General features: G+C 43.1%; 3 protein-coding genes across 3 annotated transcripts; 1 reads left to right on the top strand and 2 right to left on the bottom strand.

Moving 5' to 3' along the window:
- Window positions 1-37: 37 nt before the first annotated feature.
- On the bottom strand, window positions 38-6,810 carry cript (cysteine-rich PDZ-binding protein). The gene is made up of 5 exons (XM_030774385.1): window positions 6,721-6,810; window positions 6,265-6,330; window positions 5,825-5,879; window positions 5,599-5,702; window positions 38-1,009 (listed from the first exon to the last, which is right to left on the bottom strand). The coding sequence occupies exons 1-5, from the start codon at window positions 6,734-6,736 to the stop codon at window positions 945-947; spliced, it is 306 nt and encodes a 101-aa protein (XP_030630245.1). The 5' UTR covers window positions 6,737-6,810; the 3' UTR covers window positions 38-944.
- Window positions 6,811-7,240: 430 nt separating this feature from the next.
- pigf (phosphatidylinositol glycan anchor biosynthesis, class F) lies at window positions 7,241-12,993 on the top strand. The gene is made up of 6 exons (XM_030775647.1): window positions 7,241-7,640; window positions 8,000-8,243; window positions 8,378-8,469; window positions 8,584-8,700; window positions 9,830-9,938; window positions 12,636-12,993. Exons 2-6 carry the CDS (start codon window positions 8,016-8,018, stop codon window positions 12,747-12,749), a joined length of 660 nt encoding a protein of 219 aa, XP_030631507.1. The 5' UTR covers window positions 7,241-7,640; window positions 8,000-8,015; the 3' UTR covers window positions 12,750-12,993.
- Window positions 12,994-13,731: 738 nt separating this feature from the next.
- rhoq (ras homolog family member Q) lies at window positions 13,732-24,515 on the bottom strand. Its single transcript, XM_030773370.1, has 5 exons — window positions 24,374-24,515; window positions 23,957-24,015; window positions 16,508-16,672; window positions 14,190-14,285; window positions 13,732-13,934 (listed from the first exon to the last, which is right to left on the bottom strand). The coding sequence occupies exons 1-5, from the start codon at window positions 24,513-24,515 to the stop codon at window positions 13,779-13,781; spliced, it is 618 nt and encodes a 205-aa protein (XP_030629230.1). The 3' UTR covers window positions 13,732-13,778.
- Between the last annotated feature and the right edge of the window lie 2,689 nt (window positions 24,516-27,204).

Raw genomic sequence — 27,204 nt, forward strand, 5'->3', positions numbered from 1 at the left:
GATGTGTTTTCTTTCTTCAGTTTATTTTGGCTATAGCCAACAAATAACAATGTTTATGAAAATAAAATAAAAGCAGACATCAGTTTCATGGGAAAAACAAAACAAAACACAAAGATAAAAAAATGTTGGTGATGGATATCGTTAAACTCATGACTGGCAGGACAGCCCAAGACAACAATAACTCTGTCCATTTCAAATAATTCATCTTCACTCATGTCAGACATCAGGTGACTACAGAACAAATGACTGGTGAGAGCTATGAGAGGTGAGTGCAGAACAAGAAAAATATAAAAACGAAAAAAAAAAAACAAAAAAAAAAAACACCTTAGCTTCAGGGTAGAGATGATATTTAAATGTCAGAAACTTGACCGTTGGCCGGAGTCTAAAAGGTTCCATGGCTCTATCAGGAAACATCAGGACATGAGGAGAGGAAACCACTAATGAAGTGTCGTGAGAGGTCTGCCTGCAAGCTACATTACATGATTGCTAGCGGAGGAGAGAGAGAGAAGTTCTCTCTTTATTTGGTTTGCTGCAATCTGTAGTTAAGGGTTATTGTGTGTTTTCATTGAGCCAGCATATAGGGTATCTTTGTGGAAATGTACAAAAATTTACAAACAATGCCAAAAATAAAAAGAAATAAAGAAACGACAATGTGGACTACATACCAGTAAGCACTTTGAGAAAATATTGAAACAGTGCAAGCCCACATATTGCTTAAAAGTCTAAGGGAGGGCTATTTAGCAGTTAGACCGATACAGCTATCAGACGACTCCACGCACGTACACATTTAACAATATGAACAGAGACTGTGGTGCTTGATGCCACCATTAAACTGACTGACTAGGCTACCTGTGGAGTTTTGGGTTGGTGAAAATCATCACACACCATTATCATGCAGCCCTCCAAATAGTTATTAAAACAATCTTTTGTTCAGGAGAGATCCATCAAACTGATGTCTGTTTGTAGTTCTTTGTATCCAGAACCTTCTTCCCACACATGGCGCAGATTCCTGTGAGCACGGACATAAAAAAAAAAGGAAAAAAAAAGTGAGTATCATATTGTGGAGTGGTGGTGAGCAGATTCCTTTTTATAACAATTACTGTAAACAAGCTGATTCATTCCATAACAATCACTGTAAACTAAGAAGCTGAAGCGTCATGTCAACAAAGGACCAAACAATACAAATCAATGCTAAAGAGAGCTATCCAAGAACGGTTAAGTAGAGGGCAACCGGATTTGGTTGTAGATACTTGAAGACGTTTCACCTCTCATCCAAGAGGCTTCTTCAGTTCTGACTGACTGGTGGAGAGTCCCAGGTATTTAACCTCTGTGGGGTTGTTGTCAAGGCCATTCATGTGACTTGGTTTGTTAGTTCTCCTGGTTGTTGTACCGATATGTACATTGTTGTCCTCAAAGGAGTGTCCCTTGTCCTTCAGGTGTAGGTAAACCACTGAGTCTTGATCGAGGAGTTGGCCTTCCTGTGTTGAGCCATGCGTGTATTTAAGGGCTGTTTCGTTTCACCAAAGTATAAGTCTGTGCATTCCTGGCTGCACTGGACTGCATATACTAGATTGTTTTTCTTGTGTTTGGGTGTGCGGTCTTTCGGATGGACCAATTTCTGCATTAGTGTGTTGCTGGGTTTGAAAAACATAGGGATGCGGTGCTTGTTGAAGATCTGATCTTCAACAAGGGAAAACATAGGGATGCTGATTTCTCAGATACTCCAGACACATATGGGATGACGATGTTGTTTTGGTTCGTTTCTTCTTTTCTTCACCACCTGCAGTGTTGTTGTTCTTCCTGGATCTTGTGGCTGTTTTCATGAAGGTCCAGTTGAGGTACCTACAAGCTTTAAGTGCATCCTTCAGGTGTTTGTACTCCTTCTCTCAGGCCTGGACACACATTGGCACATTATCAGCTCGGTGGTGCAGGGTTCTGATAACTCCTAACTTATGCTCGAGTGGGTGGTGAGAGTCGAAGAGTATTGGTCTGTACGCGTGGGTTTCCTCTACACTTCGATGGGGTAGTTGCTGTGGTGTGATGCCAAAGTTTCATCCTTTGGCAAGGACATCGTTCTGTGGTTGGGTAAGTTCCTTGTCTGACAGGTTCTTCACCCATCTGTTGTCCAGTGTGGAACTGTCTTTCTTTTGCCTCCAGGTAGGTTTTTCCAGATTCATACCAAACAGCCGATGTCTAGGTGCCAGGAGCAAGAAAAGACAAACACCGCAATTCCGAACCTTACAGTCGTGAGCCTGCAATACTAGGAAAACAGAATTCCACACAGGGTGATACATATAACAGATGGGTGAAAAACCTGTCAGACAGATAACCTACGCAACCAGAATAAGATGTCCTTGCCAAACTTTGTCATCATACCACAGCAACTATGCATAGTTGAACTCATTACAGCAACAGAATCAGCCATAAGGAAAAACAACCGGCTGATAAAGGAAGTTGCTTGGTAGCCCTTAACACAACGGACTACCATGCCAGGGTTACCATACCACTCAGTGACACTATTACATATGAAACACTGAGGTGAGATCCCACCGGTGGATACAAGAAGAAGGCCATAGAATGTCTACAACAGCTACAGAGGGCAGAAACCATCAACCGTGAACAATACCACTGCTTGTATCCTGGAGAAGCCACCCCATGCATGTATGGGCTCCCCAAGATTCACAAAGAGGGGGCCTTCCTCCAGCCCATCATCAGCAACATCAACTCAGTCACCTACAATATTGCCAAACATGTTGCTACCATCTTGGTTCCTTTGGTTGGTAACATTCCTCACCATATTCAAAACTCCATGGACTTTGTGAACAAGATTCAAGCATTGAAACTGGACCCAGATGTAACCATGGTGTCCTATGATGTAACCCCATAGTTCACATGCATCTTTACCATGGAGGAAGTGAAATCGGTGAGACAAACGACTGCTACAGGACAACACCCTTAATAATAGAACCAGCCTCAGCCCTGACCAGATATGCGAACAGCTGGACCTCTGTCTGAACACCACCTATTTCCAGTACAACAGTGGGTTTTACAGACAAATGCATGGCTGCACCCTGGGCTCACCTGTGTCTCACATTGTGGCCAATCTCTGCATGGAAGAAGTAGAAAGCAGAGCCCTGAGGTCCTTCAGAGGAACAGCACCGAGCCACTGGTTCAGATGCATGGACGACACATGGGTCGAAATTAAAACCCAGGAAGTGCAAGCTTTCACAGAACACACTAACTCTGTGGACAATAACATCAAGTTCACACGAGAGGATGTCAAGAACAACAACTTGGCCTCCTTAGACTGTGCCGTACACACTGAAGAAGACATACAGGAAAGTATACCGGAAACCCACAGATACAGACCCATACCTACTCTTCCAACTCTCACCACCCACTTGAACATAAGCTAGAAGTTATCAGAGCCCTGCACCAACGAGCTGATAATGTGTCAACGAGTGTCCAGGAGAAGGAGTACAAACACCTGAAGGATGCAGGTAAAGCTTGTGGGTACCTCAACTGGACCTTTGTGAAAACAGCCACAAGATCCTATTACCTCATAAGCAGAGATCACAGTAAGGCTATGCGTTAATTTACCCTTCGTATTGCACCCCTGGCATTCTTTGACAGTGAATGACAAACACAGATACAAGACAAGGGGTTTTTTTTGTTTTGTTTTTTTTTATAAGTAAAGAAAGGGAGGTTAGGCAGTGGGGGACAGGTGGGTTCTGAGGAGGTGGGTTTTCAGTTTTTCTGTGGAAGATGGCAAGAGATTCCGCAATCCTAACTGCATGAGGGAGGTCATTCCACCACTGCGGAGCAATGGCGGAGAAGAGGCGTGGTCGGGAGGAGTGGCTGCCGGGTTCCCGAAGTGAGGGGACCGTCAGTTGACCAGAGGTTGTAGAGCGGAGGGTTCTAGTAGGCATATAAGGAGTTATCAGGAACTGAAGGTATGATGGGGCGGAGCCTCTTGTGGCCTGGTAGGCCAGCACTAGTGTCTTGAACTGGATGCGGGCTGCTACCGGAAGCCAGTGGAGCGCAGTGAGAAGCGGAGTGACATGAGAGTGCTTAGGGAGGTTGAATACCAGGCATGCAGCGGCGTTCTGAACAAGCTGGAGCGGCCTGATGGCGCAGGTCAGCAAGCCAGCCAGTAGAACGTTGCAGTAGTCCAGGTGGGAGATGACAAACGCTTGGACCAAGAGCTGGGTCGCCTGTTGCATGAGGACAACAACCCGGAGAACTAACAAACCAAGTCACATGAATGGTCTTGACGACAACCCCACAGAGGTTAAATACCTGGGACTCCCCACCAGTCAGTCAGAACTGAAGAAGCCTCTTGGATGAGAGGTGAAGTGTCTTCAGGTAACTACAGTAGAGCCCGACTGATACAGGATTTTTCAGACCGATATTGATTTCAATATTTGATTATTTAAAAATGTGATAATGACATATCGGCCAACATTCTTTTTTTTCCCCAGAAATACATAACATAAACACAGATTTTCCCTGACATTTGTTATTTGTAGTTATGTAAGAGTCCTCACCAAGATAATACGATATAATGCAATTTAAAAATAAACTTGTTCTATTGTCATAAGTAGTACTTTGAACAAAGGTATAACAAAATATATTAAAGCTTTGATAAATAATGCAGTACAGTGATACTGATACAGTGAGCTAGAGTAAACACTGCTGTTGAATGTTATACGACATGACTGTAGTTGTGTTATATCGAGAACTTGCGACTTTGGGATTTCAAACTACATGTTTGAAGGGAAACAAGACAACTTTGTTTGGCTACCAAGCCGTGTTAGATACTTGTTCAGCTCACATTTATTAAAGAGTCCCCTCTGGTTTCATAATTTCCAATGCACCGACTGTAACTACAGACATGCAAGTCGCAGATAAATTTACCATTGCTTCATTTAGGCAGAATAAGTTAAATGCTACCGTTTAATCACTCGTTAACGTTCGCGGTCTTCCACTGATAAACATGGCATTAGCTTGCTTTGTCAGTAACCTAATTTAGCATTTAGTGTTATATGCTGTTGTAAGTGAAGTTGCCAGAGAACATTTTTGGAAGAGATGAGGGAGAAATGGCAGGACCATTGTTTGTTTACTCGCTAGAACTACCACGCTGTTTCATAAATAAACCTACAATCAAGTTTGTCAACAGCTTAGTCTACATCACTCAACTACGGTAATATTAAACGTAATTTTGACATTTAACTGACTGTACCGGCTTTCATGTTACTGCAGCAAAACCAGACATGGCTGACATTAATGTCATAACATGACTGAAGGATCCATCTCCTGTCTCTTTTTTTAATTGTCATTTATTGGCCATCATAAACGCTGATACCGATTTATCTGCAATTAGCTCATATCGGCAGGTCTCTAATCTACAACCAAGTCCTCAGCTTAACCCTATCTTGGATAACCATGACCTGGATGACTGAGAATCTTCACAGACGACGCTGAGAGCTGTTTACAGTTCTAGGGAGACACCTAATGGATTTCATTTCAAAGATCAGTCTTTTCAAAACACAATGGCCTGGCAGCGTGACGGGCCTCTTCTAGCCCTTGCAAACAAACCTTTCTTGTAGGCACAGCCCTGACAGTAGTGTGATCCAGACTGGTGGACGGAACTTTTGCATATCCTGCAGGTGGCAAATCCAGTCTTCCCATAGGGATCAAACCTATAAGGATAAGAATATTAATTAAAAAAAAACAAAAAAAAAAAAACAATTCTAGAATGTTCCAAAACTAGTAAGAGCAGAACTACAATATGAACAAATAAGAACAAACACCTTGTCCCTACCTTGCCTTTTTCGACGTAAGCATCTTGTTCTCGTTTATTTTCCTGCCTCCGCTCTCTGAAAAAGATCCAAGGATTGGTTATTTATCATTTCTGAAAAAAAAAAAAAAAAATCTGCAGTAAGAGGTTTCACCTTCTTTTGGCTACAAAAATGTTAAGTTCGAGTTGCCTTTATTGTCATTCCTCTCATAATGACCAGGGGTTGAAAAAAGAATGAAATATGGTTCCTATGAAACCACATGCAAAAGTAAAAAAAAAAAAAAAAAAGTCAAAGATTACGGTACATGCAATAAAAGCAAGAGAGTAGACAATAAATACAAAACAGGAGACCATAACTGCAAACGGTAACCGACAGACAGAAAACAGTGCAAAGGAACGCGGAGAAGCTTCAGTGAACATGTCATTGTTGTTTGGCAAGCCATAACATTCAAATATTTCTGCACCTGTTGTGTTTCTTGCGCCGTCTTTCCAGGTATCTGGAGTGATGACCCTCCCAAGTTTCTTCTCACCTAGATAACAAACAGGAATTAAATGGAGGCAGAATCAGTGAAGTGGTTGAATTTACAGCTTAAATCATTGCGCAGGTATATCGTAAGAATACACTTTACGTGTATAAGTGTGTGTGTGTGTGTGTGTGTGTGTGTGTTTCGTGGGGAGGGGATCCTGAGAACTCATCTTTGATAAACAAACCACATTTGGGAGTAAAGACATAAAATATGGAATTCTAGCAGTGAATCTGACGACTGACAGCTAACTGGAGCAGTAGGCCTCCACCAAAACTATTAGCTTACATTAGTACTCTCGTTTATTCAGTCGTACCTTCACAAGCTAGCAACAACAAACAAATTTTAATTAACGCCAATATTTAACAAGTAAGTAAAGAGATACTGGAAGCTTACATTTTTCGCAAACCATGATCTTTTCCTAAATAAAGCGGCTAACTTCGCCAATAGCCGAACGAAGGGCAGCAGGAAGTTGGCTAAATGTTGACACACAAGGGATGATGACGGTTTCTGTTTACCACATCCGATTCAAGTGCCCTCCCAGATATTCAAAATAAAAGTTCAAATAGAATAAAGTACCGTCTGAAGAAAAATAAAATAAAAGATTGCCTAGATAATCAGCTGCACTTACAACCCTTAAATGACAACCTGCTGCGACAACGCTAAGTACTTCGGAGGGGTTAATTTTCCATCTTTCAAGATATACAAAACAGTTTGGATTATAATGCTTTCTCCTGAAAATTGATTTTGGTGGTAAAGTGATAAAGTCTAACAGCATTAAGGAAATGAGGAAATCAAGAAACCATGAAGTTAAAGAGACTTACTGAATTACTGAGAACTTTTATTGTGATAGATATCCGACAACCGGAAGATCATGGTTTTACAGATACTGTAAGGAGGACGAAGCGATAAACTAAGCACATTTTGTCTTACTCTGATTTTGAAAATTGGTCTTTTACCTATATTTTTTCGTATTTTTAATTTTTATTCCTTCAGTATCCAAAGTTAGTGCTAAAGGTTTATGGTCTTACCTGAGACGCAGCTGAACGTCATTGGAGTAACTGAGTGTCACTCTCAATGACTGGTTGACCTCCCTGTGTTAATGCCGAGAAACTGAATAGATGATACGATAACACAGAAAATAAAAGAACTGTTGTCAGTTTATCATTACCCGCGTTTCTTAATGTGTATGGCCAAAAGAGGTACCTTTGTTCGTACTTGTGATTGATTACTGGCCTTTGTACTGAAGAACTGTCCTGTGTTTTGGATGCAGGCTAGCGAGCAAACCGACGTCCTGGAAAGACATACTTAGTTTGGTAAGTATACCAAGCGCTTTGCACCATCTGCTTATGTGTGCAGTAGTCAGACAGATTCCAGTTGAAATATCGGCTGCAAGCATCTCACATCTGATTAAAAGACTGTAGCTGATTCTTGATTTTAAATAGCAGAAAACTGCTTTACCGAAAGACGATGACAAATTTTCTTGTAATCTTAAATGTAATATGCCAAATGGTATTTTGGGTGCATTTTACAAATCTTGCATGGTGTCCTGTCTATTATCGATTGTTCAGATCTCCATATTGCATACCTAAATTGAAAAACAGCTGTTAAATGCAAGCAGTGAGTGACGTAACTTGAATGAATTTTAGTGTTGTTACATCCCCTTCTCCTTCAGGTTTTAAGATCACATCATGTGGGACGCGGAGATCAGAGGCATGGCGTCAGCCCACGCCATCATTGCCTCCTCTGTTTTCATGGCAACCGTCATGCCCGCCGTGCTAGTGGAAAAGTTTTCGGTATATGGGACCCACCTGGTTTGGCTGTATTCTGTCGCTGGATCCGTCGCTGTGGTCAACATCGCCGTATATTGGCTCCTCGGCATTGGCCCACCGACAAAGAAGAATACACTGAGTTACAAAGTACAGAACAATAAATATTACCCTATATAATCTGGATTATATATATGTTATATAAATAGAAGTTAATGGGTTTGGTGATGAAAAGACCAGACATGAGAATGTGTACTGATTTGCGTTTTTTTTTTTTTCTCCAGGTGTCTAGATTGATCCGGTCCTGTCTATACTTTCTCTTCTCGTGCCTGTTTTTCCATACTGTGGTGGTGCTGTATGGAGCACCTCTCCTAGAGTGAGTTGAGTGTGTGTGTGTGTGAGAGAGAGAGAGAGAGAGACAGAGAAAGAAAGAAAGAATATTCTTCTTGTCATTTCCAGCAGATGTTTTAAGTGTTCTGTGTGATGTCAGGTCTGCTGTGGAGACGTTCTCTCTGGCTGTGCTGCTGTCCACCCTGACGACACTGAGGTGCCTTTGTATCCTGGGCCCTAACGTTCAGGCGTGGATTCGAGTTTTCAGCCGTGATGGGTGGGTTTTAATACACCTGAGTCTCTGATGTACCCCTGTCAAGTTAAAGTCAAATTCTGCCTGGCCTTGCATCTATAGCATCCACTAAACTTTGTTGTTATTTTGTAAGTCAAATAAAATGCTAATACCCCTCTATTATAATCATAATTAGTCAAAGCTGAACTTCACTTTCTCGATTGGTCATGTCTGATCATGATTTACTTCCTAAATATTAGACTGTAAGAAATAAATATACTCTAGTATACAGCAGTCAGTGAAGGATGGTACAATCAAAAGCAGTGAACAGTGAACACGAGACACTGACCAAAGAGCCGCTAAGAACCATCAGGCCACACATTCTCTCAGGAGTCTCCAAATATGCAGAGAGGTTTTCACGTTTGTGAAACCTTGGCAATTTGTCAGACCTGCAGTCAGTACAACCTTTCGCCACCAGGGGGAGATCTTCAGTAGTGCGTCAAGTTCAAGACAGCATTGTTTTTGGTTTTCACTCTTAAGAGAGGGTAATCCAAATTTTCCCATTCTCCTTTTTTAAAAAGAAAGTGCCTGTCAACAGGATTACCTGTTGACACTTGAGCCAAAGAAAGTCCATTGATGTCAGTTATTTCTTGACCATTAGAGTAACCATAGTGCCATAGACCTATAGTAAATACCAAAAGGAGAGGCTTATCAATCTGATATCATGCACTGGTGAACATTTTTCCAGAGAAGCCACCTTGGAGTTTGTTCAGAGATGAATGAGAATGAGACCCACAAACATTCTGCACTGAATTTGGGTCCTCTAAATCACATTTCATTTGCTCTCCTAAAAAAAAAAAAATCCCTGACGAGTTTATTCACCTGAGTTATCTGCACCTTTTTGATGCAAGAATGAGTCTTTCTCAGGGGTGAAACTGCTATTTTTTTCACCAACTAGCTGGAGCTCTCACATGCATGATAATCCGTCTAACAGCTCGTACCAGAACATTATTTAACACCTTGGCTTGAAACCCAGTTAATGACCTCCATCAATCAAACGCTGCTAATATAACATTCACATTTTAACAAGTTCTACAGACTGGAGGTAATACTTGACACTATGTATGAGATGTGGTATGAATAGTGTGCCGTAATGAATGTTTGTCTATTACAGGGCAATGTCTGTATGGGACACTTCTCTGCAGATAACTACTGGGTGCAGTGTTGTTGGAGCCTGGCTTGGGGCTTTTCCCATTCCTCTGGACTGGGATAGACCATGGCAGGTTAGCATTGAAGAAGAACACACACACACACACACACACACACACACACATATGCATGCATGTGTCTCCTCTAGCCATTCTGTATTGGAAATATAGTTATGTATGACGATTTTAGTACTTCTCCATAAGGAGCACAGATATAATCTAAGTGTTGCATGAAATGTAAGATTCTCTCTAACGTTGAGTCATCGCTTACGCCAAAATGAAATTATGCATGAGGCGAGAATGTTTTATCAGGGGAATGATAAGTGGAGTGAAAAAAAAAAGGAAACCAAAAAATGTCTGAGTTGTATGCAGCAGTTTTTCGCTGTGGTTACAGTTAAGAGCTTCCACACTGAGGGAAACCGGTCTGTGTGTATTTCGCTGCTTTGGCAGATTTTAAGAGTAGGTTCCTCACTGCTGGCTTCTTCTCCAAAGCAAACTTTAGAAAATTAAAAGGGGGTGGGGTGGGGAGGGGGGGTTGGTTATAAACCACAAGACAGTCGTCACTTGGAACCACTTTCCACCGTGTCCCGACGTGGACGCGCGGTAGAACGAACGACTGGAGCGTGCTGACGATTCCACGGGTCTGTGGAACAGTCATCGGTTTTCGGCCCCTCCATGTCAACTGCGAGCAGGAGAAGCACGGCGTGTAGGTGTGCGACGGTGTTTTTTTCACTCAGTTCAAATCGGGTTTCTCACAGCATCTGAGTACACCACCTTTACATGTGTGTATTTCCTCTTCATTTTTTTTTTCTTTTTTTTTTCTTTTTGTATAGTACGTGCGCTCCGTCTGTGCGCACAAAAGCCGCTGTTTTTATCCTGTATTAGCACCTCACTCATAGCATCTGTCTGTAGCAACATGTTTTCCAGAGCCTTCCATTTTCCTTTAAAGCTTCCAAATGGAATGCAGTAAAGCAGTCAAAAGCGCTTTGACCAAGGGACCTTTTTCAGACAGTTTTTTCCCCTTGCATTCAAAATACCCAGACTGAATTAGGCTTTATGTTCAAGCTAAAAAAAGAGCCAATTGCTTCATTATTTGTGGGAGACCAATATATTCTTATTAAATTAGGAAAGAATAGCTCAGGCAACATGCTGGAAAAAAAAAAAAAGTTCCTTGAAAAAATAATGTCTTGGATATTTTGGCTGTAACTAAAACTATTAAGGTGTATGATTTGGATACACTCAGTAACCACGATGGTTACCCCCACAGAGAGTAAGGGAGAGGTTTAGCTGTGAACAACCCTTGTTCATGAAAATTTAAAGCTACTCAAAGCATGGAAGTTGTTGTCAGTTAAATTATTCACGTTTTGCACTGAGGTATCAATTGGTCGGGGGGAGGGGAGACAGAGCTGGGGTTTGCCCTGGTTTTGCCCTCAAAATGTCACACTGAAAGTCTCCCGTGTGCACCGTCCGACACGTTCGCAGGACACAGCCGTCGTCTAGACATCAAAGAACAGGCTGGCGTGGACTGTCGCCCAGAGAACGGTCTCCGTTTCCTGCGTTCAGCATAGCCCAGCAAACGGCCATTCCTCATCTTGCCCAGACAAGATGAAGGAACGCGTTACTAATTAAAAGCTTCAGAATGGCGGAGAGCTCTCTCTCCCCAAACGTAAGGAGCCCAGGAGCATGTGAGATAGTGGCCGTCTCAGTTGTAAGTCGTACAGTGGCCTCCTGCAGTAACGGAGCCCTTCCGTATCCCTTTTCCACAGCTCTGGAGGTAATTGAAAAATCAATCTTCTTGACATTTTTATTACTGAACCACTCTGCAAATCTTTAGTACTTATGAGAACCAAAGACCAGAGCTTAGAATTCACTTTCACCCTCTAAATAGGAATGGAAGTTTTTAAGTTTTTGGGTTAGACTTGGTTGAAACAGATACCAACAGTTTTTATCTGAGATTTTGTATGGATGGTAGCTATAAGCAACAGGCTTTTGCAGAGTGTGTCAGTGTGATGGAGAAGATCTAATCCAGATATGTTTTACGAAGCATTTTTTTGTTTTTTTTTTACCTTTCTCTCATCAAAATAAGCAATTAAAAGCACAAGGCACAAATGTTACAAAAACTCACTTTATAGTCAGCATAGATCAATCATTTTAGAGGAGTCATTGGGGGAAAAAATGTACATGTTTTCATTGTTAATTGAGTATCAGCTGATAAAACGTTTTGCTCCCCCAGGAAATCGTTTCTGTTTTCATTACTTTCGCACTTTTTCACTCCTACTTTCTCATAGAATAACGGCATTTTACTCACACAAGCTTATGAAACATAATGTTATGAAAGTTTTTTTTTTTTTTTCAAATTTCAAATGTATATTCTGTAGCAAGAACCACCCAGACCACTCCCAACGTTTTTTATGGACTGTGCAAAAAAAAAAATCAATAAAAAAATCCAAAATAAAGCAGATCTTTGTACCAACATGGCTTTCTCTAATTAGTCTAGTTGTGTTTCAAATTTTAGAAACACCAAACAAGATCTTGATTAAAATGCATCAAACAAACATATTCTATTTTTATATTTTTATAAGAAGAATTTTTTTTTTTTAAAATATAGAAATGTTAAACCATGGAAAGAGCACAGTGATCTCTGGACGAATGGATTATTGTAGTCCATCAGTTGTGCTCCTGCAGTACAGAGAAGAGGGCTGATTGGGTAGCGCCAATGTCATAATTCTTGTGCCCCTCCCCCCCCTCTCCCTCTCCCCTCCCTTTTTTTAGGTGTGGCCTATTTCTTGCACACTGGGTGCCACCATTGGGTTCCTGACAGGTTTGGTTGCTGCGCCAGTATGGATCCACTGGCATCGCAAGCAGCTGACCTACAAGATCAAATGAAGGGCAAAATGGCTTGAAGCTAAAGGCCAGGTAGACGTGGGAGAGAGAGGACTTCCCAGAGGTATACAAGTTCACAGACAGAGCACCATGATGTCCAAAACATGCCCGCAACCCCTTCGAAGAAACGACAGACATTGTCTACTGAGGTCAAAAGCACAATTATTTAAAAAAAGAAAAAAAAAAAAGTTTTTTTTTGTCATGAATATGAAAAAAAGACATCACGCTCTTGTCTCCTATGCTTGTAATGGCAGTGGTTCTGTTCTTGATCATTCCTCTTTTACCTACTTTGTACATAAGGGACTGTCTCATATCTGTTCCTGGCAAGAGATACGTTTTGTAAAAAGTGTGAGTTGCGCAAGCTTACAAGATGCAGTTTCCTTTTTTTTTTTCTCTCTGAGTCAAATAAAATCTTACTTCTGTAAAATTACTGGTGTGTGTTCATTTGTGCTGCTTCATCAGTCTGTTTTTTTTTTTTTCTCCACTCTTATCCACAAATGGTTAGAGAAACAGACACAGAAGTACACTGAGGTGGTTAGCAGTCTTTTTGTCCTCTGTGTGTTGTTATGTAGTTTTCCCATCCACTCTTCCCTCTTCTCTGTGCTTGTGTGTGTTTTTTTTTTCCAGACACTGTGTCATTTATTTTCAAATTGTCTGTCTGTCTGTCTGTGCCTTTTTTAATTTTCCACGGATCTTCTCTTTTTCTCAGTTGTTCTTGTCATTTCCTTCAAATCACTACGTCCTTCTTCATTCCTTTTTGTCTGTTTCTCTGGCAGTGTGCAGTTTCGTTCTCTTTTCTTTCCGCTTACGACGTGTTTACTTTCGTTTTTTTTTTGTTGTCATTTGTTTGTTTGTTTGTTTGTTTTACCTGACGGACAGCGTTTGTACTTTGGTTTTTGGTTATTCCTGAAACGTCCCTCCCTCCATCTGGTTGTTGTTGTTGTTGTTGTTGTTGTTTCTCCTGGTATACTGTTATTTAACTCTCGTTCCGCCGGTCACCGCTGCCATGCTCTTGTTACCGGCTACCTTCCTTCACGTGATCAGGCAACAGTTGATGCAGCGCGGCCCCAGACGTCTCTTCAGCGCTCCTTTCTTTGGAGCCAAAATGGCGATGATGGCCTCGTCAAACACAGTCTTTAGGCCTTTCTGCGTCAGCGCAGAGCATTCCACGTAACAGCAGGCTCCGATCTGTAAAGCAATACCACACTCTCATCAGTCATTCTTATATGGGTGGAGTTTGTTTTTTTTTTTATATCATTTTAGACACATCAGTTTACTGCTGAGACTTTAAAGAGTCGTGAAAAGAAAAGCAACCATTACGAGTAATTGAGCTAGTTTCTTTCAGATACGTCTGGGCACATGTGTTCTTTTCTTTCTTTCTTTTTTTTTTCTTTTTTTTTGTCTGAAATTTGAATTTGACTGAAGTCTACTTAGATGCCACACCTCCTTCGCCAGCTTCTGCCCCTGCTCCGTGACGATAGGCTTCTCCTTCACGTCATTCAGCTTGGCAATGGTCTTTGGGTCATCTCTTAAGTCGATCTGAAAAAAAGAGAGGTGGGGTGGTGGTGGTTACTTTTGGAAAAGAAGAAGAAGAAAAAAAAAAACCCCGCTAGGTCTCAGATGTCCGCACACAGCCCTAGAATGAAGCCAAACTTTCCCTGGTTTGTGTCTGAGTGGAAACAAAGGGATAAGTGGTTGGAAGTTGGAAGCTCTCCGTGTGTGCCCGTGAACTCTCTGCGTCTTTATTTGAGAACGGTGGACGAGATTCCAGCCGACGGAGTTTGTTTTTGGAGCAGAAGGCTCCAGGAAATCTGACACAAGGCCAGATGCCGGCAGTCGTCTGCATGCGTTCCCCTTTCACCCAAAAAAAGCTCCATTACAGTTGACTGGGAGGGTCTCTGTCTTCCTCGTGTACCCCCTGTTTCCAATTAAAATTCCCCCGTATGCAGTTTGATCTTCGGTCGGCTTTCTGTAAGTGCTTTATAGAAATACTTCCCCTAATCAGTTTCTCTCTCTGTCTCTTTTTCTCTCCCTCTTTTTTTTTCTTCTCAATCTCCCTCTAGCACATGTACGCTTGCATTCACGCATAACATGCTGATTAGCTGCAGCCGGTCGACTCTGTGACTCTCCTTTTGTGCCTTCAGTCCTGTATAGGCACATACAGAAACATAATTCAGTGTATACATAGCCGTTAAGCGAAACCGTAAACGACGCCAGATGCTTTAAAAACGTAATTTTCTTTTAGCGCTGTATCTATACGTTCAGCGGTGACTGATCCCGCGCGGGTGACACCAGCGGTTGTGAGTAAAAAAAAAAAAAAAAAAAGGGCAGAAGCTTTGAGAGACAGTTTCCTTTTTCAGATTCCTGCGACTCCATCCGCCCTGCACTATCGATCACCTCACCATCAGTATTCCCTTCACGGATTCGGATTAAGACGGGGAAGACCGGATACAGCTCTAAACGCACGCCTGACAAGACACAGGCCGATGACAAACGCAGGCGGGTCTGCGACCCCCCCCCCCTCCGCACGCGCACTTTTAATGTACACACCAGCCGTCAACCTACACCTCTCGCTCCGACCCCGTCGGTCAATAATACCGAGGTCTGAATACGTTTGGCGGCCGGAGCGCGCGCACCGCTCGAGCGAGTTGAAAAAGCATTGGGATTTTACCAACACACAGGAGAAGAGAGGGGATCGATCGAGTCCGTCCATTCTAATTCAATGTGAGGCCACTCACAGAGGACAATCAATTATCACTAAAACAAGGCACTCGCTAAACAGATTATGGGAAAAACATAAGTATCATCAGCATGTCTAGGTTCATAAGGATCAAGCGTCTCGGAGTAGGAGTGCTGACCAAGGATCGGCTCCCCTCAGTTCACGTAAATGTTTTTAATTCCGTTTAAGAGAATAAAAACTGGTCCTAGGACAGCAAGCACGTTCTGAGAGTACCTGGCTCGGTATCTCAGGGCGCTGACCTACGATCAGCTTTCATTTTGTCCACGTTATTCTAATTAATAGCATTATGAAGAGCAAAAACAGACCTAGGACCAGACCTAGACTTTAAACAGTGATGTTGGGCTCTAAATGGGCCATTGGGCCATCCCCCTTGTTCGCAAAATGACCAAAATGCATCCCATTGTTAACCTGCCACCCCCCTATATACCCTATGGAGTAGCGTCAGTTACCATTGGGTCATCCCCCTGTTAAAAAATAACACATTGCCTACTGCATATGACCCCATAGTCCTTTCACTATAAGCACTTTCGCACCAGAGGGACTTTTCCATAGTTATTAGAACTGCTGGAGGAAGTACCCCCCTTTTTCGCGTGTTCGCACCGCAGGAACTGAGAAGGACCATAGTTCTTAGAACTCCGTTTTGAGGGGCTTTTTTAGCTCCTACTTCAGGGTAGGTACTCTCCCAGCACAAGAGGAACCATGCATGGCGTAAATATATAGCAGTGGCAACACAACGTGAGCCTGTCGCGTGTTTTTTGTCCCTTTGAAAGGGACAAAAAACACAAATTAATGAATGAATGACAGATCACACCCTGATCTACGGTGCTGCGGTTTTAGAGAATGTCTGGCCTGGGTTTGAATGGGACCACGGATCTCAGTGTGGGTGGGTGCCAGTTGGAACTCTACAGAAAACACTCCACCACGAGTGAACCTCAGCGAATGAAGAGTGCACTCCCCTGTGTGTGTGTGTGCGTGCGTGCGTGCGTGTGTTAGTATGTGTGTGTGTGTCCGAGCTGCATACCTGAGTACCGATAAGCAGATATGGAACATTGGGTGCGTATTCCTGGAGTTCTGGGACCCACTCCTCCCGCACGTTCTGGAAGCTGGCCGGATTCACCACGGAGAAACAAATGAGGAAGACGTCGGTCATAGGGTAGGAGAGAGGGCGAAGGCGGTCGTAGTCCTCCTTTAAAAGGTGAAGCGCACAATCAACATCATCTCACTCAACAGGGAAAGGTGAATTTCTTCACCAGCAAATATAATTTTGGAACTGAATGCAAAGCGAACACAAATGACTTACTGTTTATCAAAAGGTTCTGAGTATTGTATATGAAAAGGCTGAATGGTCTTGCTTTGAACCCCCCTCAACCCCACTGCCAAACAAATGGCTAAGCTAATAAAACGGTAGAATAGTGTTATATAAATAATGAGGAAATATATCTTTGCGACACTTAGTGTGGGAAACAGAATGCTTTATGTGGAAAATTTAGAGCCAAAATCCTGCTTGTTCCGCTCGCTTTGAGAAAAGCAACGCTCCCAAAATCGTTTTAAGATTTGATTCATTAACGGCCTTGGTCTATGCAAACAGGGGTCTGGGTTTACATTGGCTCTGACAACCAGGCAAAGACTCCATTGATTTGGATCAAGACTTAGGACCATGAGTCTAAATGTTTAATTCACCCCCACGTCCCTCTACTTCTCCCTGCACCCTCCAAATAGCCTGTACTCAACAGGGAGCCCTCCCTGCCAATCAGAGATCAGAGACACTACAACACGTAAGCCCGGATTTGCACTGGACACGTGACTGATATTTTTGGGAGCTTAGATTTTGTCTGTGTGTGTATGTGTGTGTGTGTTTATGTGTGTGTGTGTTTATGTGTGTGTGTGTGCCTGTGTGTGTGTGTGCCTGTGTGTGTGTGCGTGTATGTGTGTCTGTGTGTGTGTGTGTGTGCGAGTGTAGAAAGATGTGTACGCTTCGTCGGCCGTGGCTCCAATTTCAAACGACGAGCGTGTCTAAATCGTAACAGCGCGTGCCCCCGGCTATGCGTCGAAGAACAAACGTTTCATTAGCGACGGACTCTCGTCAGGGCCGGAGACGAGAGCCTCTGAAGCGTGGACAGATGGGTTAGTAGTGTCTGAGATAGTCTTTTTACTTTTAAATGTCAGATCTTTTCCATCTGAATCATCTCTCTCCAAAACGAATGCACCGGACAGTCAACGTAAAAAAAAAAAATAAAAAAAATAAAATAAAATCCCAAATTCCTAACTGGGGCAAAGAGGACCCTCACATTTTTTTTTCCGCAGGTGAAATACAGCTTAAAAGGGCAGATGTTTGAACTGTGCCATCCTTTTTCTGTCCTGGGCATTTAAACCGTAACCATCTCATTCCAACCTTTCACCTCTTCCTGAGGAGCTGCACGCACAAAGTCAGAAAGCATCAGAAAGAAGCTATCTTTATCCAGCATCTATAAATGTGAGCTTATATACAGTATGGTGACACATTGTTTTAATCTTGACTATATGTTCACACTGAATCATGAATCATTGGTGAGGCATAATTCTTACTGTAGCTTTTTTTTTTTTTTTTTAAATGTAGGTTTTGAAATAATTTGGGGATTTAAAATATATATATATATATATATATATATATATTTGTCTGGTTTGTCCATCTGGTGATTTGTCCTCATGTTACTCTAAAACAGGCGCTAAAACAAAACGGTGTTTATTTTATTATAGTCAAAACAGAGTTGAGCAGGTGCATTTGGGGGTGCGTGTGTGTGTGTGCACATTTGTGGATGTTTGTGTGTGTCTGCTTGTGTTATCTCTGTAGGGAAGCAATGTTATAAATACAGCTTCCCCCTCCTCTACTCCCCCCCCCCCCCCCACCTCACCCTGTTCCACCCCACCTATCCTTTGCCCTCTTAAAACAGTCTGGAGGCAGGCGTTTTATTTCCAGCTGGCCTTGGCCAATCTGAAATACGGACACATAATCCGTCCATATCACATCCTCTGCACAAAATACACATTTGCATATTTATACCGCGACCGCGCGTCTCCATTTAAATCCTCTGCTGGGGTACTTGTTGATAATAAAGTTCGGATACACACATAGTGGCACGCTGCTGATGCTTAGCATTCAAATCAACTAGGTTATTAAACCTGCATTTCTTTCCTTTAAAAGCACCCAGACGTGAGTTACCACTAGCAACGATCGAGATCTCGTTAATAATGAAGTGTAGGATATTTCCGGGGAGATTGTGAGTGAGTGGCAGGGTGGGTGCATGCGTGTGTGTGTGTGTGTGTGCGTACGTGTGTGTGTGTGTGTGTGTGTGCGTGTGTGTGCGCGCATATGTGTGCTGGTCTTGTAAGAGCTGAGGAAATGGATTGGAACAAACAGAGGCAGCAGTTTGATGCAGTGAACCTGGAAACACTCTTCCCACAATGCCTCTCTCCTGATGATGGAGTCCTCATTACCATAGACCTCTCCTATCAACTGATACCAGTGACTGCACACAACCAACAGCACAACAGAGCCTTATTCAGTATAAACAACTACTTCAGTATGCAGAAAGTCACAGTCCTGCCCATTGTACGCATACAAGACGGTATTGTTTTTTTATTCCCTGCTCTTTATATCATAAACACACACACAAACACACACACACACACACACAGATATTTCCAATTCCCATTTAAAATCAAATCTCTGACTCGGATTTCTGGGGTAGTGTAAAGTACCCCTCCCGCACACTCTCTGCTGTCACTTGGGGATCGATTTCTGTTTTGCCCCAAACACACACACACACACACAAACACAACAAACGTCTCCTCTCTCTCTTCCCCTCCCCTCCTCACCCCTCCACTCCACCCCCCCCCCCCAACCAATCCTTCAGATCATATTCCCATCTGTGACGTTCCTACATGCTTCCATGCTTCTCTGAGATTCCCACAGACACAGAGATGAGAAAAGAACCAGAAAGAGAGACAGAGTGTGTTTAATACTGCTGTTCCTATGAAACATTCATCTACCAAACCACTCAACTCTGCATTCACAGCAATACGTATGTGCCTGTGTGTGCACCTAATTCGCCGTCATTTAGGGCTGGCTCTGAGTGTGTGTGTGTGTGTGTGTGTGTGTGTGTGTATGTGTATCAGACTGTAAACTTCCTTAGTCTTCGTTCTACGTGTCTCTCTCTCCATCAGACTGTCTTTCTTTCTCAGTTTTCCGGCTGTTGTGTACACTTGTGAATACTCCTGTGAATCTGCTGTTTGCGGAGGATCAGTAAATAGGTCAATTTGCCATCAAGTGTTTCTCTCCTGTGCCTCTTCTCTTATGTAAGTGTGTATGAGTGAGAGACTGGGTGAAAATAAGAGAGATATGTTTGCCTGCAGTGCTGTTAAAAGAGTACAGAGAAGGATGAGATCAAGCGTTCTAGAGATAGTTAGAAGAAGAGAAAGGGGTGGAGAGGAGATAGTCACTTTGGAGAGGAGAGAAAAAGAAGAGTGAGAGAGAGAGAGAGGTAGAGAGGGAGAGGTAGAGAGAAAAAGAGAGAGAGAGTGTGTGTGTGTGAGAGAGAGGGAGAGGTAGAGAGAGAGAGGGAGAGGTAGAGAGAAAAAGAGAGAGAGAGTGTGTGTGTGTGTGTGAGAGAGAGGGAGAGGTAGAGAGAGAGAGGGAGAGGTAGAGAGAAAAAGAGAGAGAGAGAGTGTGTGTGTGTGAGAGAGAGGGAGAGGTAGAGAGAAAAAAAGAGAGAGAGAGAGAGTGTGTGTGTGAGAGAGAGAGAGATTCCTATGCTGTTATCCAAAGAGAATAATTCATAGCTATGTTTATTTAGCTGCTGAGGACTAATTGAGACTCACTGAGCGCTGAGAGAGGCAGTAACGTAGCTTACCCTACCTATCCTAAACCCACTCACAGCTCCTCTGCAGAGGGCCCCAGCTTGGCCTTCTCCACCCGCTATACTTTGGATTGCATTCCGACTGTGTATGTGAAAACATCCCTACCGATCACTGGCGCTGTGACCCAGCTGAACACACTTTAAAAGCAGTCAACTTCTCCACCACTGTGGAACTGAGGAAGGGCGTGTTCGTGTTGTCCCATCTGACCCTTTTTTTTTTTTTTTGGGAAACAGCGGGATGTGTGTGTACGCAGGTGTGTGGGAAAGGGTGTGTGTTTGAGCCTGATTTAGTTCACGTTCACGTCAAGAGGCCTTCCTTCCTCTCAAACACAGCATGAAATTAAACGGTGGGGAAGGATAAACCAGTTTAAACAGGAGAGACCTGCCTTTTTTTTTTCTTCTGTTAAGTCTGCAATATTGGAACTTGAATTTGAAATTTTCTAATTGCTATTTTTCCAGACCTCACTGTGACCTAATCAGTATGTCTTTAAGCAGTATGTTACTCAAAAATCACTAATCACTCTATACTCCACCTTTTCTGACACAAGCTACATTCACTGAGAGAGAGAGAGAGAGAGAGAGAAAGGGATAGAGAGAGAGTGAGAAAGGGAGAGTGAGAGAGAGGGAGAGAGAGAGAGAGAGAGAGCAGGGTAGACAGATCACTCTGTGAAGTTTTGGTGTGTGCGTGTCTTGCGAGAGTCACTGCAGTTACTGAATCGAAGCCAACAGACAGTCAGGTCCAAAATGGGAGTGTCTTGGCTTTAAAACGGTATGCACACAGCAGCTGTGATTCACATCTGGAACTGACAGTTTCTCTCTCTCTCTCTCGCTCTCTCTGAGGCTGAGAGTGGAGAGGATCTCCTGAAAAACCCTGCGCCACACTAAAACAGCGCCTCCGAAAAGAGAGAGGAAGAGAGTGGAAGCTAGTGATTTATAAGAGAAACAAAGCATCACACACTTTAGTCTCCAGTGCAAAACTCGTGGAACTCACACTGGTGTCTCTGAATTAGGAGGGGGGGGGGGGCGGCATCAGGGGGCAGAGAGGAAGAGAGGGAGACAGAGAGAGAATGACAAAAAAGGGAAGACAGACAGACTCTGAGAGATCAAGAGAAGGAGATGAGCATAGAGAGAGAAAAAAGAAAGACAGACAGAAAGAATGAGAGAGAGAGAGAGACAGAGAGAGAGAGATGGTGTATGATATGAAGTTGAGGTCCGTGAAAACTTGTCTCCATTACTGACATGTCTAAGCTCACACATCCAGAAAGTTCCCTAAGCACTCAACGTGTCTGAACCAATCAGATCCACATCCTGTTGGTTCACACAACCAAGAGGCACCTCCATAAGCTAAGAGATGCCCTGCTCCCAGCCAAAGAGCATCAAAGAACTAAAGATGAAAGACCTATTTTTCTTCTTTCTTTTATAAGCTATGCAGAAATCCGAATAAACATAATGCTTGCCTCTAAACACAAACCTGTAGTTTGCTATTTTTTCCTCTGTATCTTTTGGCTTAATTAGCCTCTGTGTGCTCTAAGGTCTGCTGCAGTTGTTAGAGGATTGGTCTCCGATGCAGACTGTGTTTCCTGTGTGTGTGTGTGTGTGTGTGTGTCTCACTCTGAGGTTTTTAATCATTTGGCTGGGGGGGGGGAAATATGATGTAGCGCAGATGAAGACAGAGCACATCCATCACCTGGGCTAGATACACTGCCCGGGGTGACAGAGAGAGGTTCATACCCAGAGACTGAGTTAGGAGAGAGGAAACACACACACACACACACACAATAACATATTTGACTTGACAGTGCCAAGCGATGCTGGAAAACGTCATAGTCAGGACGTGTATTTTCAATGGCTTTGTGTTTCATCTGCTTTATAACCAAGACAAAACTGAAATGAGCACAACTAGGTCATTTCAAAACAACCCAAAAGAACAGCGGCGACGGTATGGTTACGAAAACCGGTCAGCGTTCCGTACCCGATTTGAACTGTCTCATGGGGCTAAGACTTTTCGTCACTGAGCCATTCACTTGTGAGTGTTGTTCCTTAAAGGCCAAAGGTCTTGTGTGTGATGTGTTTAGTCTTATGAGTTAGCGGGGGGGGGAGCAACGTGACTCAGCGGAAAGAGAAGTTCAGAGAGGGTCAGGGGGAGGACTGACAGTCTTCCCAGAGCTGATGATTCGTCTCACGCTCTCAATTCTAAACAGAGCACTAAGCCTTGATCTCCCATCAACCATCTCTCCCTGTCTGTATGTACCACATGTGCCATCCCAGCCCAAAAGCCAGAGTACGCCGCGATGAGTTTTTGTTGGTGTTTACTCAGGAAAAAACAGGGCAGCCTAAAGGTTAGTGAGGCGGGCTTGGGACTCAAAGGTTCCCTGTTCGATCCCCTGGACCGGCAGGAAAAAATGTGGGTGGGGCAAATGAACAGCGCTTTCCCCCCCTCCCTCAATGTGGACGGCTGAAGTGCCGTTGAGGAAGGCGCCTAACCCCCAACTGATACGGCTGTGGTTGCTCCGTGTGTGTGTATGTGAGTGTGTCTACTGCTCACTGCTCTCAGTGTGTGTATGTTCACTGCTCTCTCTGGGTGGGTTAAAATGCAGAAGTCAAATTTCCCCGTTGTAGGACTAAGAAAGGGATTAAAAGTTAAAACTTAAGAGAGAGAGAGAGAGAAAGAGAGCCTCCCTTTGTTCCTCTTACATATGTCTGCGTTAGTTTCACTTTTCGTCTTCATCTTAGACCCTTTCTCTATTCTCCGTACCCCCCCCCCCCCCCCCCCCCCCCATTTCTGCTAAATGAAAAGCTCTGATCAACTGATCAATCACAGGCCTGTGTAGTTTCAGTAATTTTAACTGATACCAGCTGTACAGAGGGAGAGAGAGAGAGAGAGAGAGAGAGAGCGAGTGTGTGTGTGTGTGTGTCAGAACTCCCCTGAAACTAAATCCGTCTCCTTGGCCCTTCATGACTCCACATCTGGCACGTTCCTCCACGTTTTTTTGTTTTTTTTTCAAAATCCTGGGCCAGGATGTATGTCAGATACACTACTGTGCAATACCCAGGGGAAAGGAAGCAGGTCTCGTACCTGCCTCAGACCTATCTTTAACCCCTCACTTTCCCTCCACACATCTGCTGTCCTCTTTCATAATCTACACAAACGTGCTTTTCCTACACCTCCTGCTTGAACCCACAGACCCTTTAGAAAAAGCTTGTTTCTGTGAGCCAGACCACCTTCAGAGTTTGGAAGGCAAAATATCCATACAAACACACACATGCACACACACACAAGCACACACGCACAGCGGAAATATTACATTGTCTTGATAGCTGAGTGTCGATCTGAGTTGTTGAGGTCCTTCAAAATCTACACAGGATCAGCCAACAATAGATTATAGCACTTCCAAACAACATCAAAGAGTCTGCACATTCTATCCGTTACTGTTGCCTCTGTGTTACTACACAGTCCCTGCTAAGAGGCACTGGTATAGTCCTATATTATCATGGACACATGCGTTTCTCGTGTTAAGAAAGAAAGAAACACGCGATAACCACACCATGAAAAGAGAACAGAGGTTTGACCCTACCTGACCCGCAGTGTCATAAAGTCCAAGCAGGTATTGTTTGCCTCCAACCGTCACACTCACTGTAAATCAAGCGCATTATTTCAAAGGTGTAATATGAAAAAAGAGAAAATTATCGGAGACGATTTTTTTAACGGTTTTAGGAGTTGCTGACTAAAGCTAGGATGAGTAAGCCTACTTGTCTAAACCCACAGGTGGTTTTTATGAGAGAACATTAGCCTACATATAACCCGACGCGAGCGTTATACTAACGGGTCATTTGAGTAATTATTCATGGAAAAAAAGAACAAATATCCTGTATGTGTTACAACATCTTCAGGTCCGCACATTTGATATACCATTTTATTTAATTTACATTAAATTAATATTTCGAAGCAGAGCAGTTACTGTATTATGTGTGTTTATTATTTGTTTATTTACCTGCGTAATGATCAAAAACGGTTGGCACATATTCCTCAGGAAAAGCGTCGTTGGCATAGCTCATCAAGAGACAAGTTTTCCCTACGGCCCCGTCACCGACTACCACGCATTTCAGCATGATACTTCCAGTCCCGTTTGCCATGATAAGCACAAAATCACCATTTTCAACCGCTTGATTCCTCCTGCTTCTGTGCGGTTAGCGCCCGACGATTAGGCGTCACCAGAGCTCAGCTTGGTCTGCGCTTCGCAGAGAGGAGTGCTGAAATGCCATTTCTCCTCCCAGGTTCCCAAATTTGGCAGTTAGAGGGTTTTCCTTCTGTGAATGCAGACACCCTGACTGTGCGTGTCGCTCTCCCGCGATGAAAGCGTGCATTGAACTTTTAGCGTTCCACACATCAACCCGTTTCTCCACTATGCGTGCCTCTGGACCTAAAGCCGTCGTTCGTAAACGCAACCGTTTCTCCCCTTCACGTAGCTTTTTGCCCCACTTTCCTTGACTTTCCAGGACCAAGCTCACCTCCCACGACTCTTTAGCCAGCACGGTCTGACTTGCGACATAGGCGGGGTAAGCATTCTGAACAAGGGACCAAGTCAAAAGTTCAGTTATTAGAGTAGCTACGAAGTGGTGAAGGAAATATTACTGTTCTGTGTTACCGAGAAAAACTCTGGTGTTGTCAAGGTCGCCAGACTAGTTTTAAAGCTGTGTAATGCGGAAAAATCATTTATTGCAGTGTCACTGAAATAATCTACTTCGTCTTGCATAAGTAAGTGCATGGAAAAAGACATATACATGGTGCAAGACAAACCTCCTGATGTCCACAGAAAAAAGAGTTTGATATGAACAAATATAGGGATACGAAATGCATGTCTTTTAAACAGGTTACAGTCAATTGCGCGTAGTTCATATATATTTAGACTTCCTAAGACAAGTGACAGGGAGCAGTACAGGGTCAGGTAATTAACTATGATTAACGAATGTCATTTAGCCTCAGGATATGTTACAAAGACTTAGGTAAAGAGTTTTATGTAATCCTTTATTCTTCTTTTTGTAACCCGTTTAAATGTTTGATCTCCGGACATCTAGGCAAAATGACATGCCCTCTCACCTGTGACATAGTTGAATTCATTTATAGAAATATCCTTTTTAGACCACGTCGACCAACTCCACTATTATGTGTTTGTTATAACAAATAACTACATTTGAGTTTATCTCTGTTAAAAATGTCAACCAGCAGGTCTTCAAATTGTTCGATATTTCCAAGCATGTGAACTTTGTAGATATTCCCTAACACCTGATCGCAGTCCAATCAGCTGGAAGCGAGCAGAGCTGGTCAGGGATGCGCTGCTGTATCACTTTTGACAGCTACTGCAGGAGTCACATGATCAAACAATTACCTCATACCTCTGTGTGTGTGCGCGTGTGTGCGTGTGTTAGACGCGTGCGGATACCCCTAGTGAAGGCGCGCCCCTTAGCCTCACGATTGTATGTCTTCCTGCACCAAAATCGTGCACAATTTCAACAAACTCTCTAGCATACAAATTATTGAAAAGAAAACAAATTGAACGCATTGACATTTCTCAAGCATGGTTCCATTCTGTGTTCGCTACATTCTGTTGTTTCTCAAAAACGGCGCACATACACAATATATATGCACATTTTTTTCGCATAACCAGTGCGTCAGACGTTGCCTGGTACAACAAGTTGGACCTAAGAATCTTGTACAGAACAAACTCAAATGATAGTTTATCTTGCAAACTATTGTATTTTAATGCAGTACAGACGCACGAGGGGTGACTTCCTGGCATTTGGCAGAATGAAGACTTTTTACGCCACACTGCTGGTTCTGAACGAATAACATTGGTCTGTGCAAAGACACTGGCTCCTAAGGGGAAGTGTAAACCTTGCGCAAGGTGAACTACTCAATGCCTCTGCTTCTGGTGTTTCATAACGATCCTAACTGTAACCCCGCTGATTTAGGAGTCAGGGTGACATATTAAATCAAGCGCACATGGCCCATGTACACGGCTCATGGTTAAAACCAAGAATCCCAAAGGAATGCAGCAAAACTTGGTTTAACGAGCTTCAGCATACAAAAATGCGCTGATGAACGTGAAGCATACATTCCTTGGCGACTGCTCGATTCAGCTGCAGGATTCTTGTTGATTTACGTCTCCCCTAAATCTGACGTTGGTTACACATGCAATTTACCACAAACTGTTGATAAAGGGAGATTTTTTTTTACTGAGAATTCTAATGAAATATTGCATTTTCAGTTGAACTGAATCTTCAGTGGGTAGTCGTGTTCACAACATTAGCTCTCTGCTCTTGGTCTCATTGGCTCTCACAAAAACGGTCATTTGTGGTTTCACGAGACGTAGCCTAAAGCAAAAGCTGTCTCTACTGATTATCTGTTCTCCTATCCCCTTGTGCTGTTTTACTTTGGCATCTTATCACATCTTGTGTGTTGATCGATCTTAGAATAGATTTCCTTTAAACTATCCTCACTGGAAATATACGCAGCAGGTTGACCCGCACGGTCCTATGCGCTAAGCGCTGAATGACACTTTGACTCCATCTACTGTTTATGCAGAATTTAAACGGAAGATTTTGATCTTTTAATAAACTTGGAAGACAGTTTGCAAACCGTGTCACAGAGAGAAACTTGCCAGGTCTGGAATGCCTGTAGGTTTAGTCTCATCCGATTTTAGTGATCTGTTCTATAGAGATTAAAACAACAACCCAACATAAGGAGAGCCTGAGTGGAAGACGAAGGGGGATCGGCTTTCCTCGCGTTCAGACCCACCAAACCAGCGCATCACTTTAACTGATC

This window comes from Chanos chanos, chromosome 5, assembly GCF_902362185.1.
Source record: "Chanos chanos chromosome 5, fChaCha1.1, whole genome shotgun sequence".
Classification (NCBI taxonomy): Eukaryota; Metazoa; Chordata; class Actinopteri; order Gonorynchiformes; family Chanidae; genus Chanos; species Chanos chanos.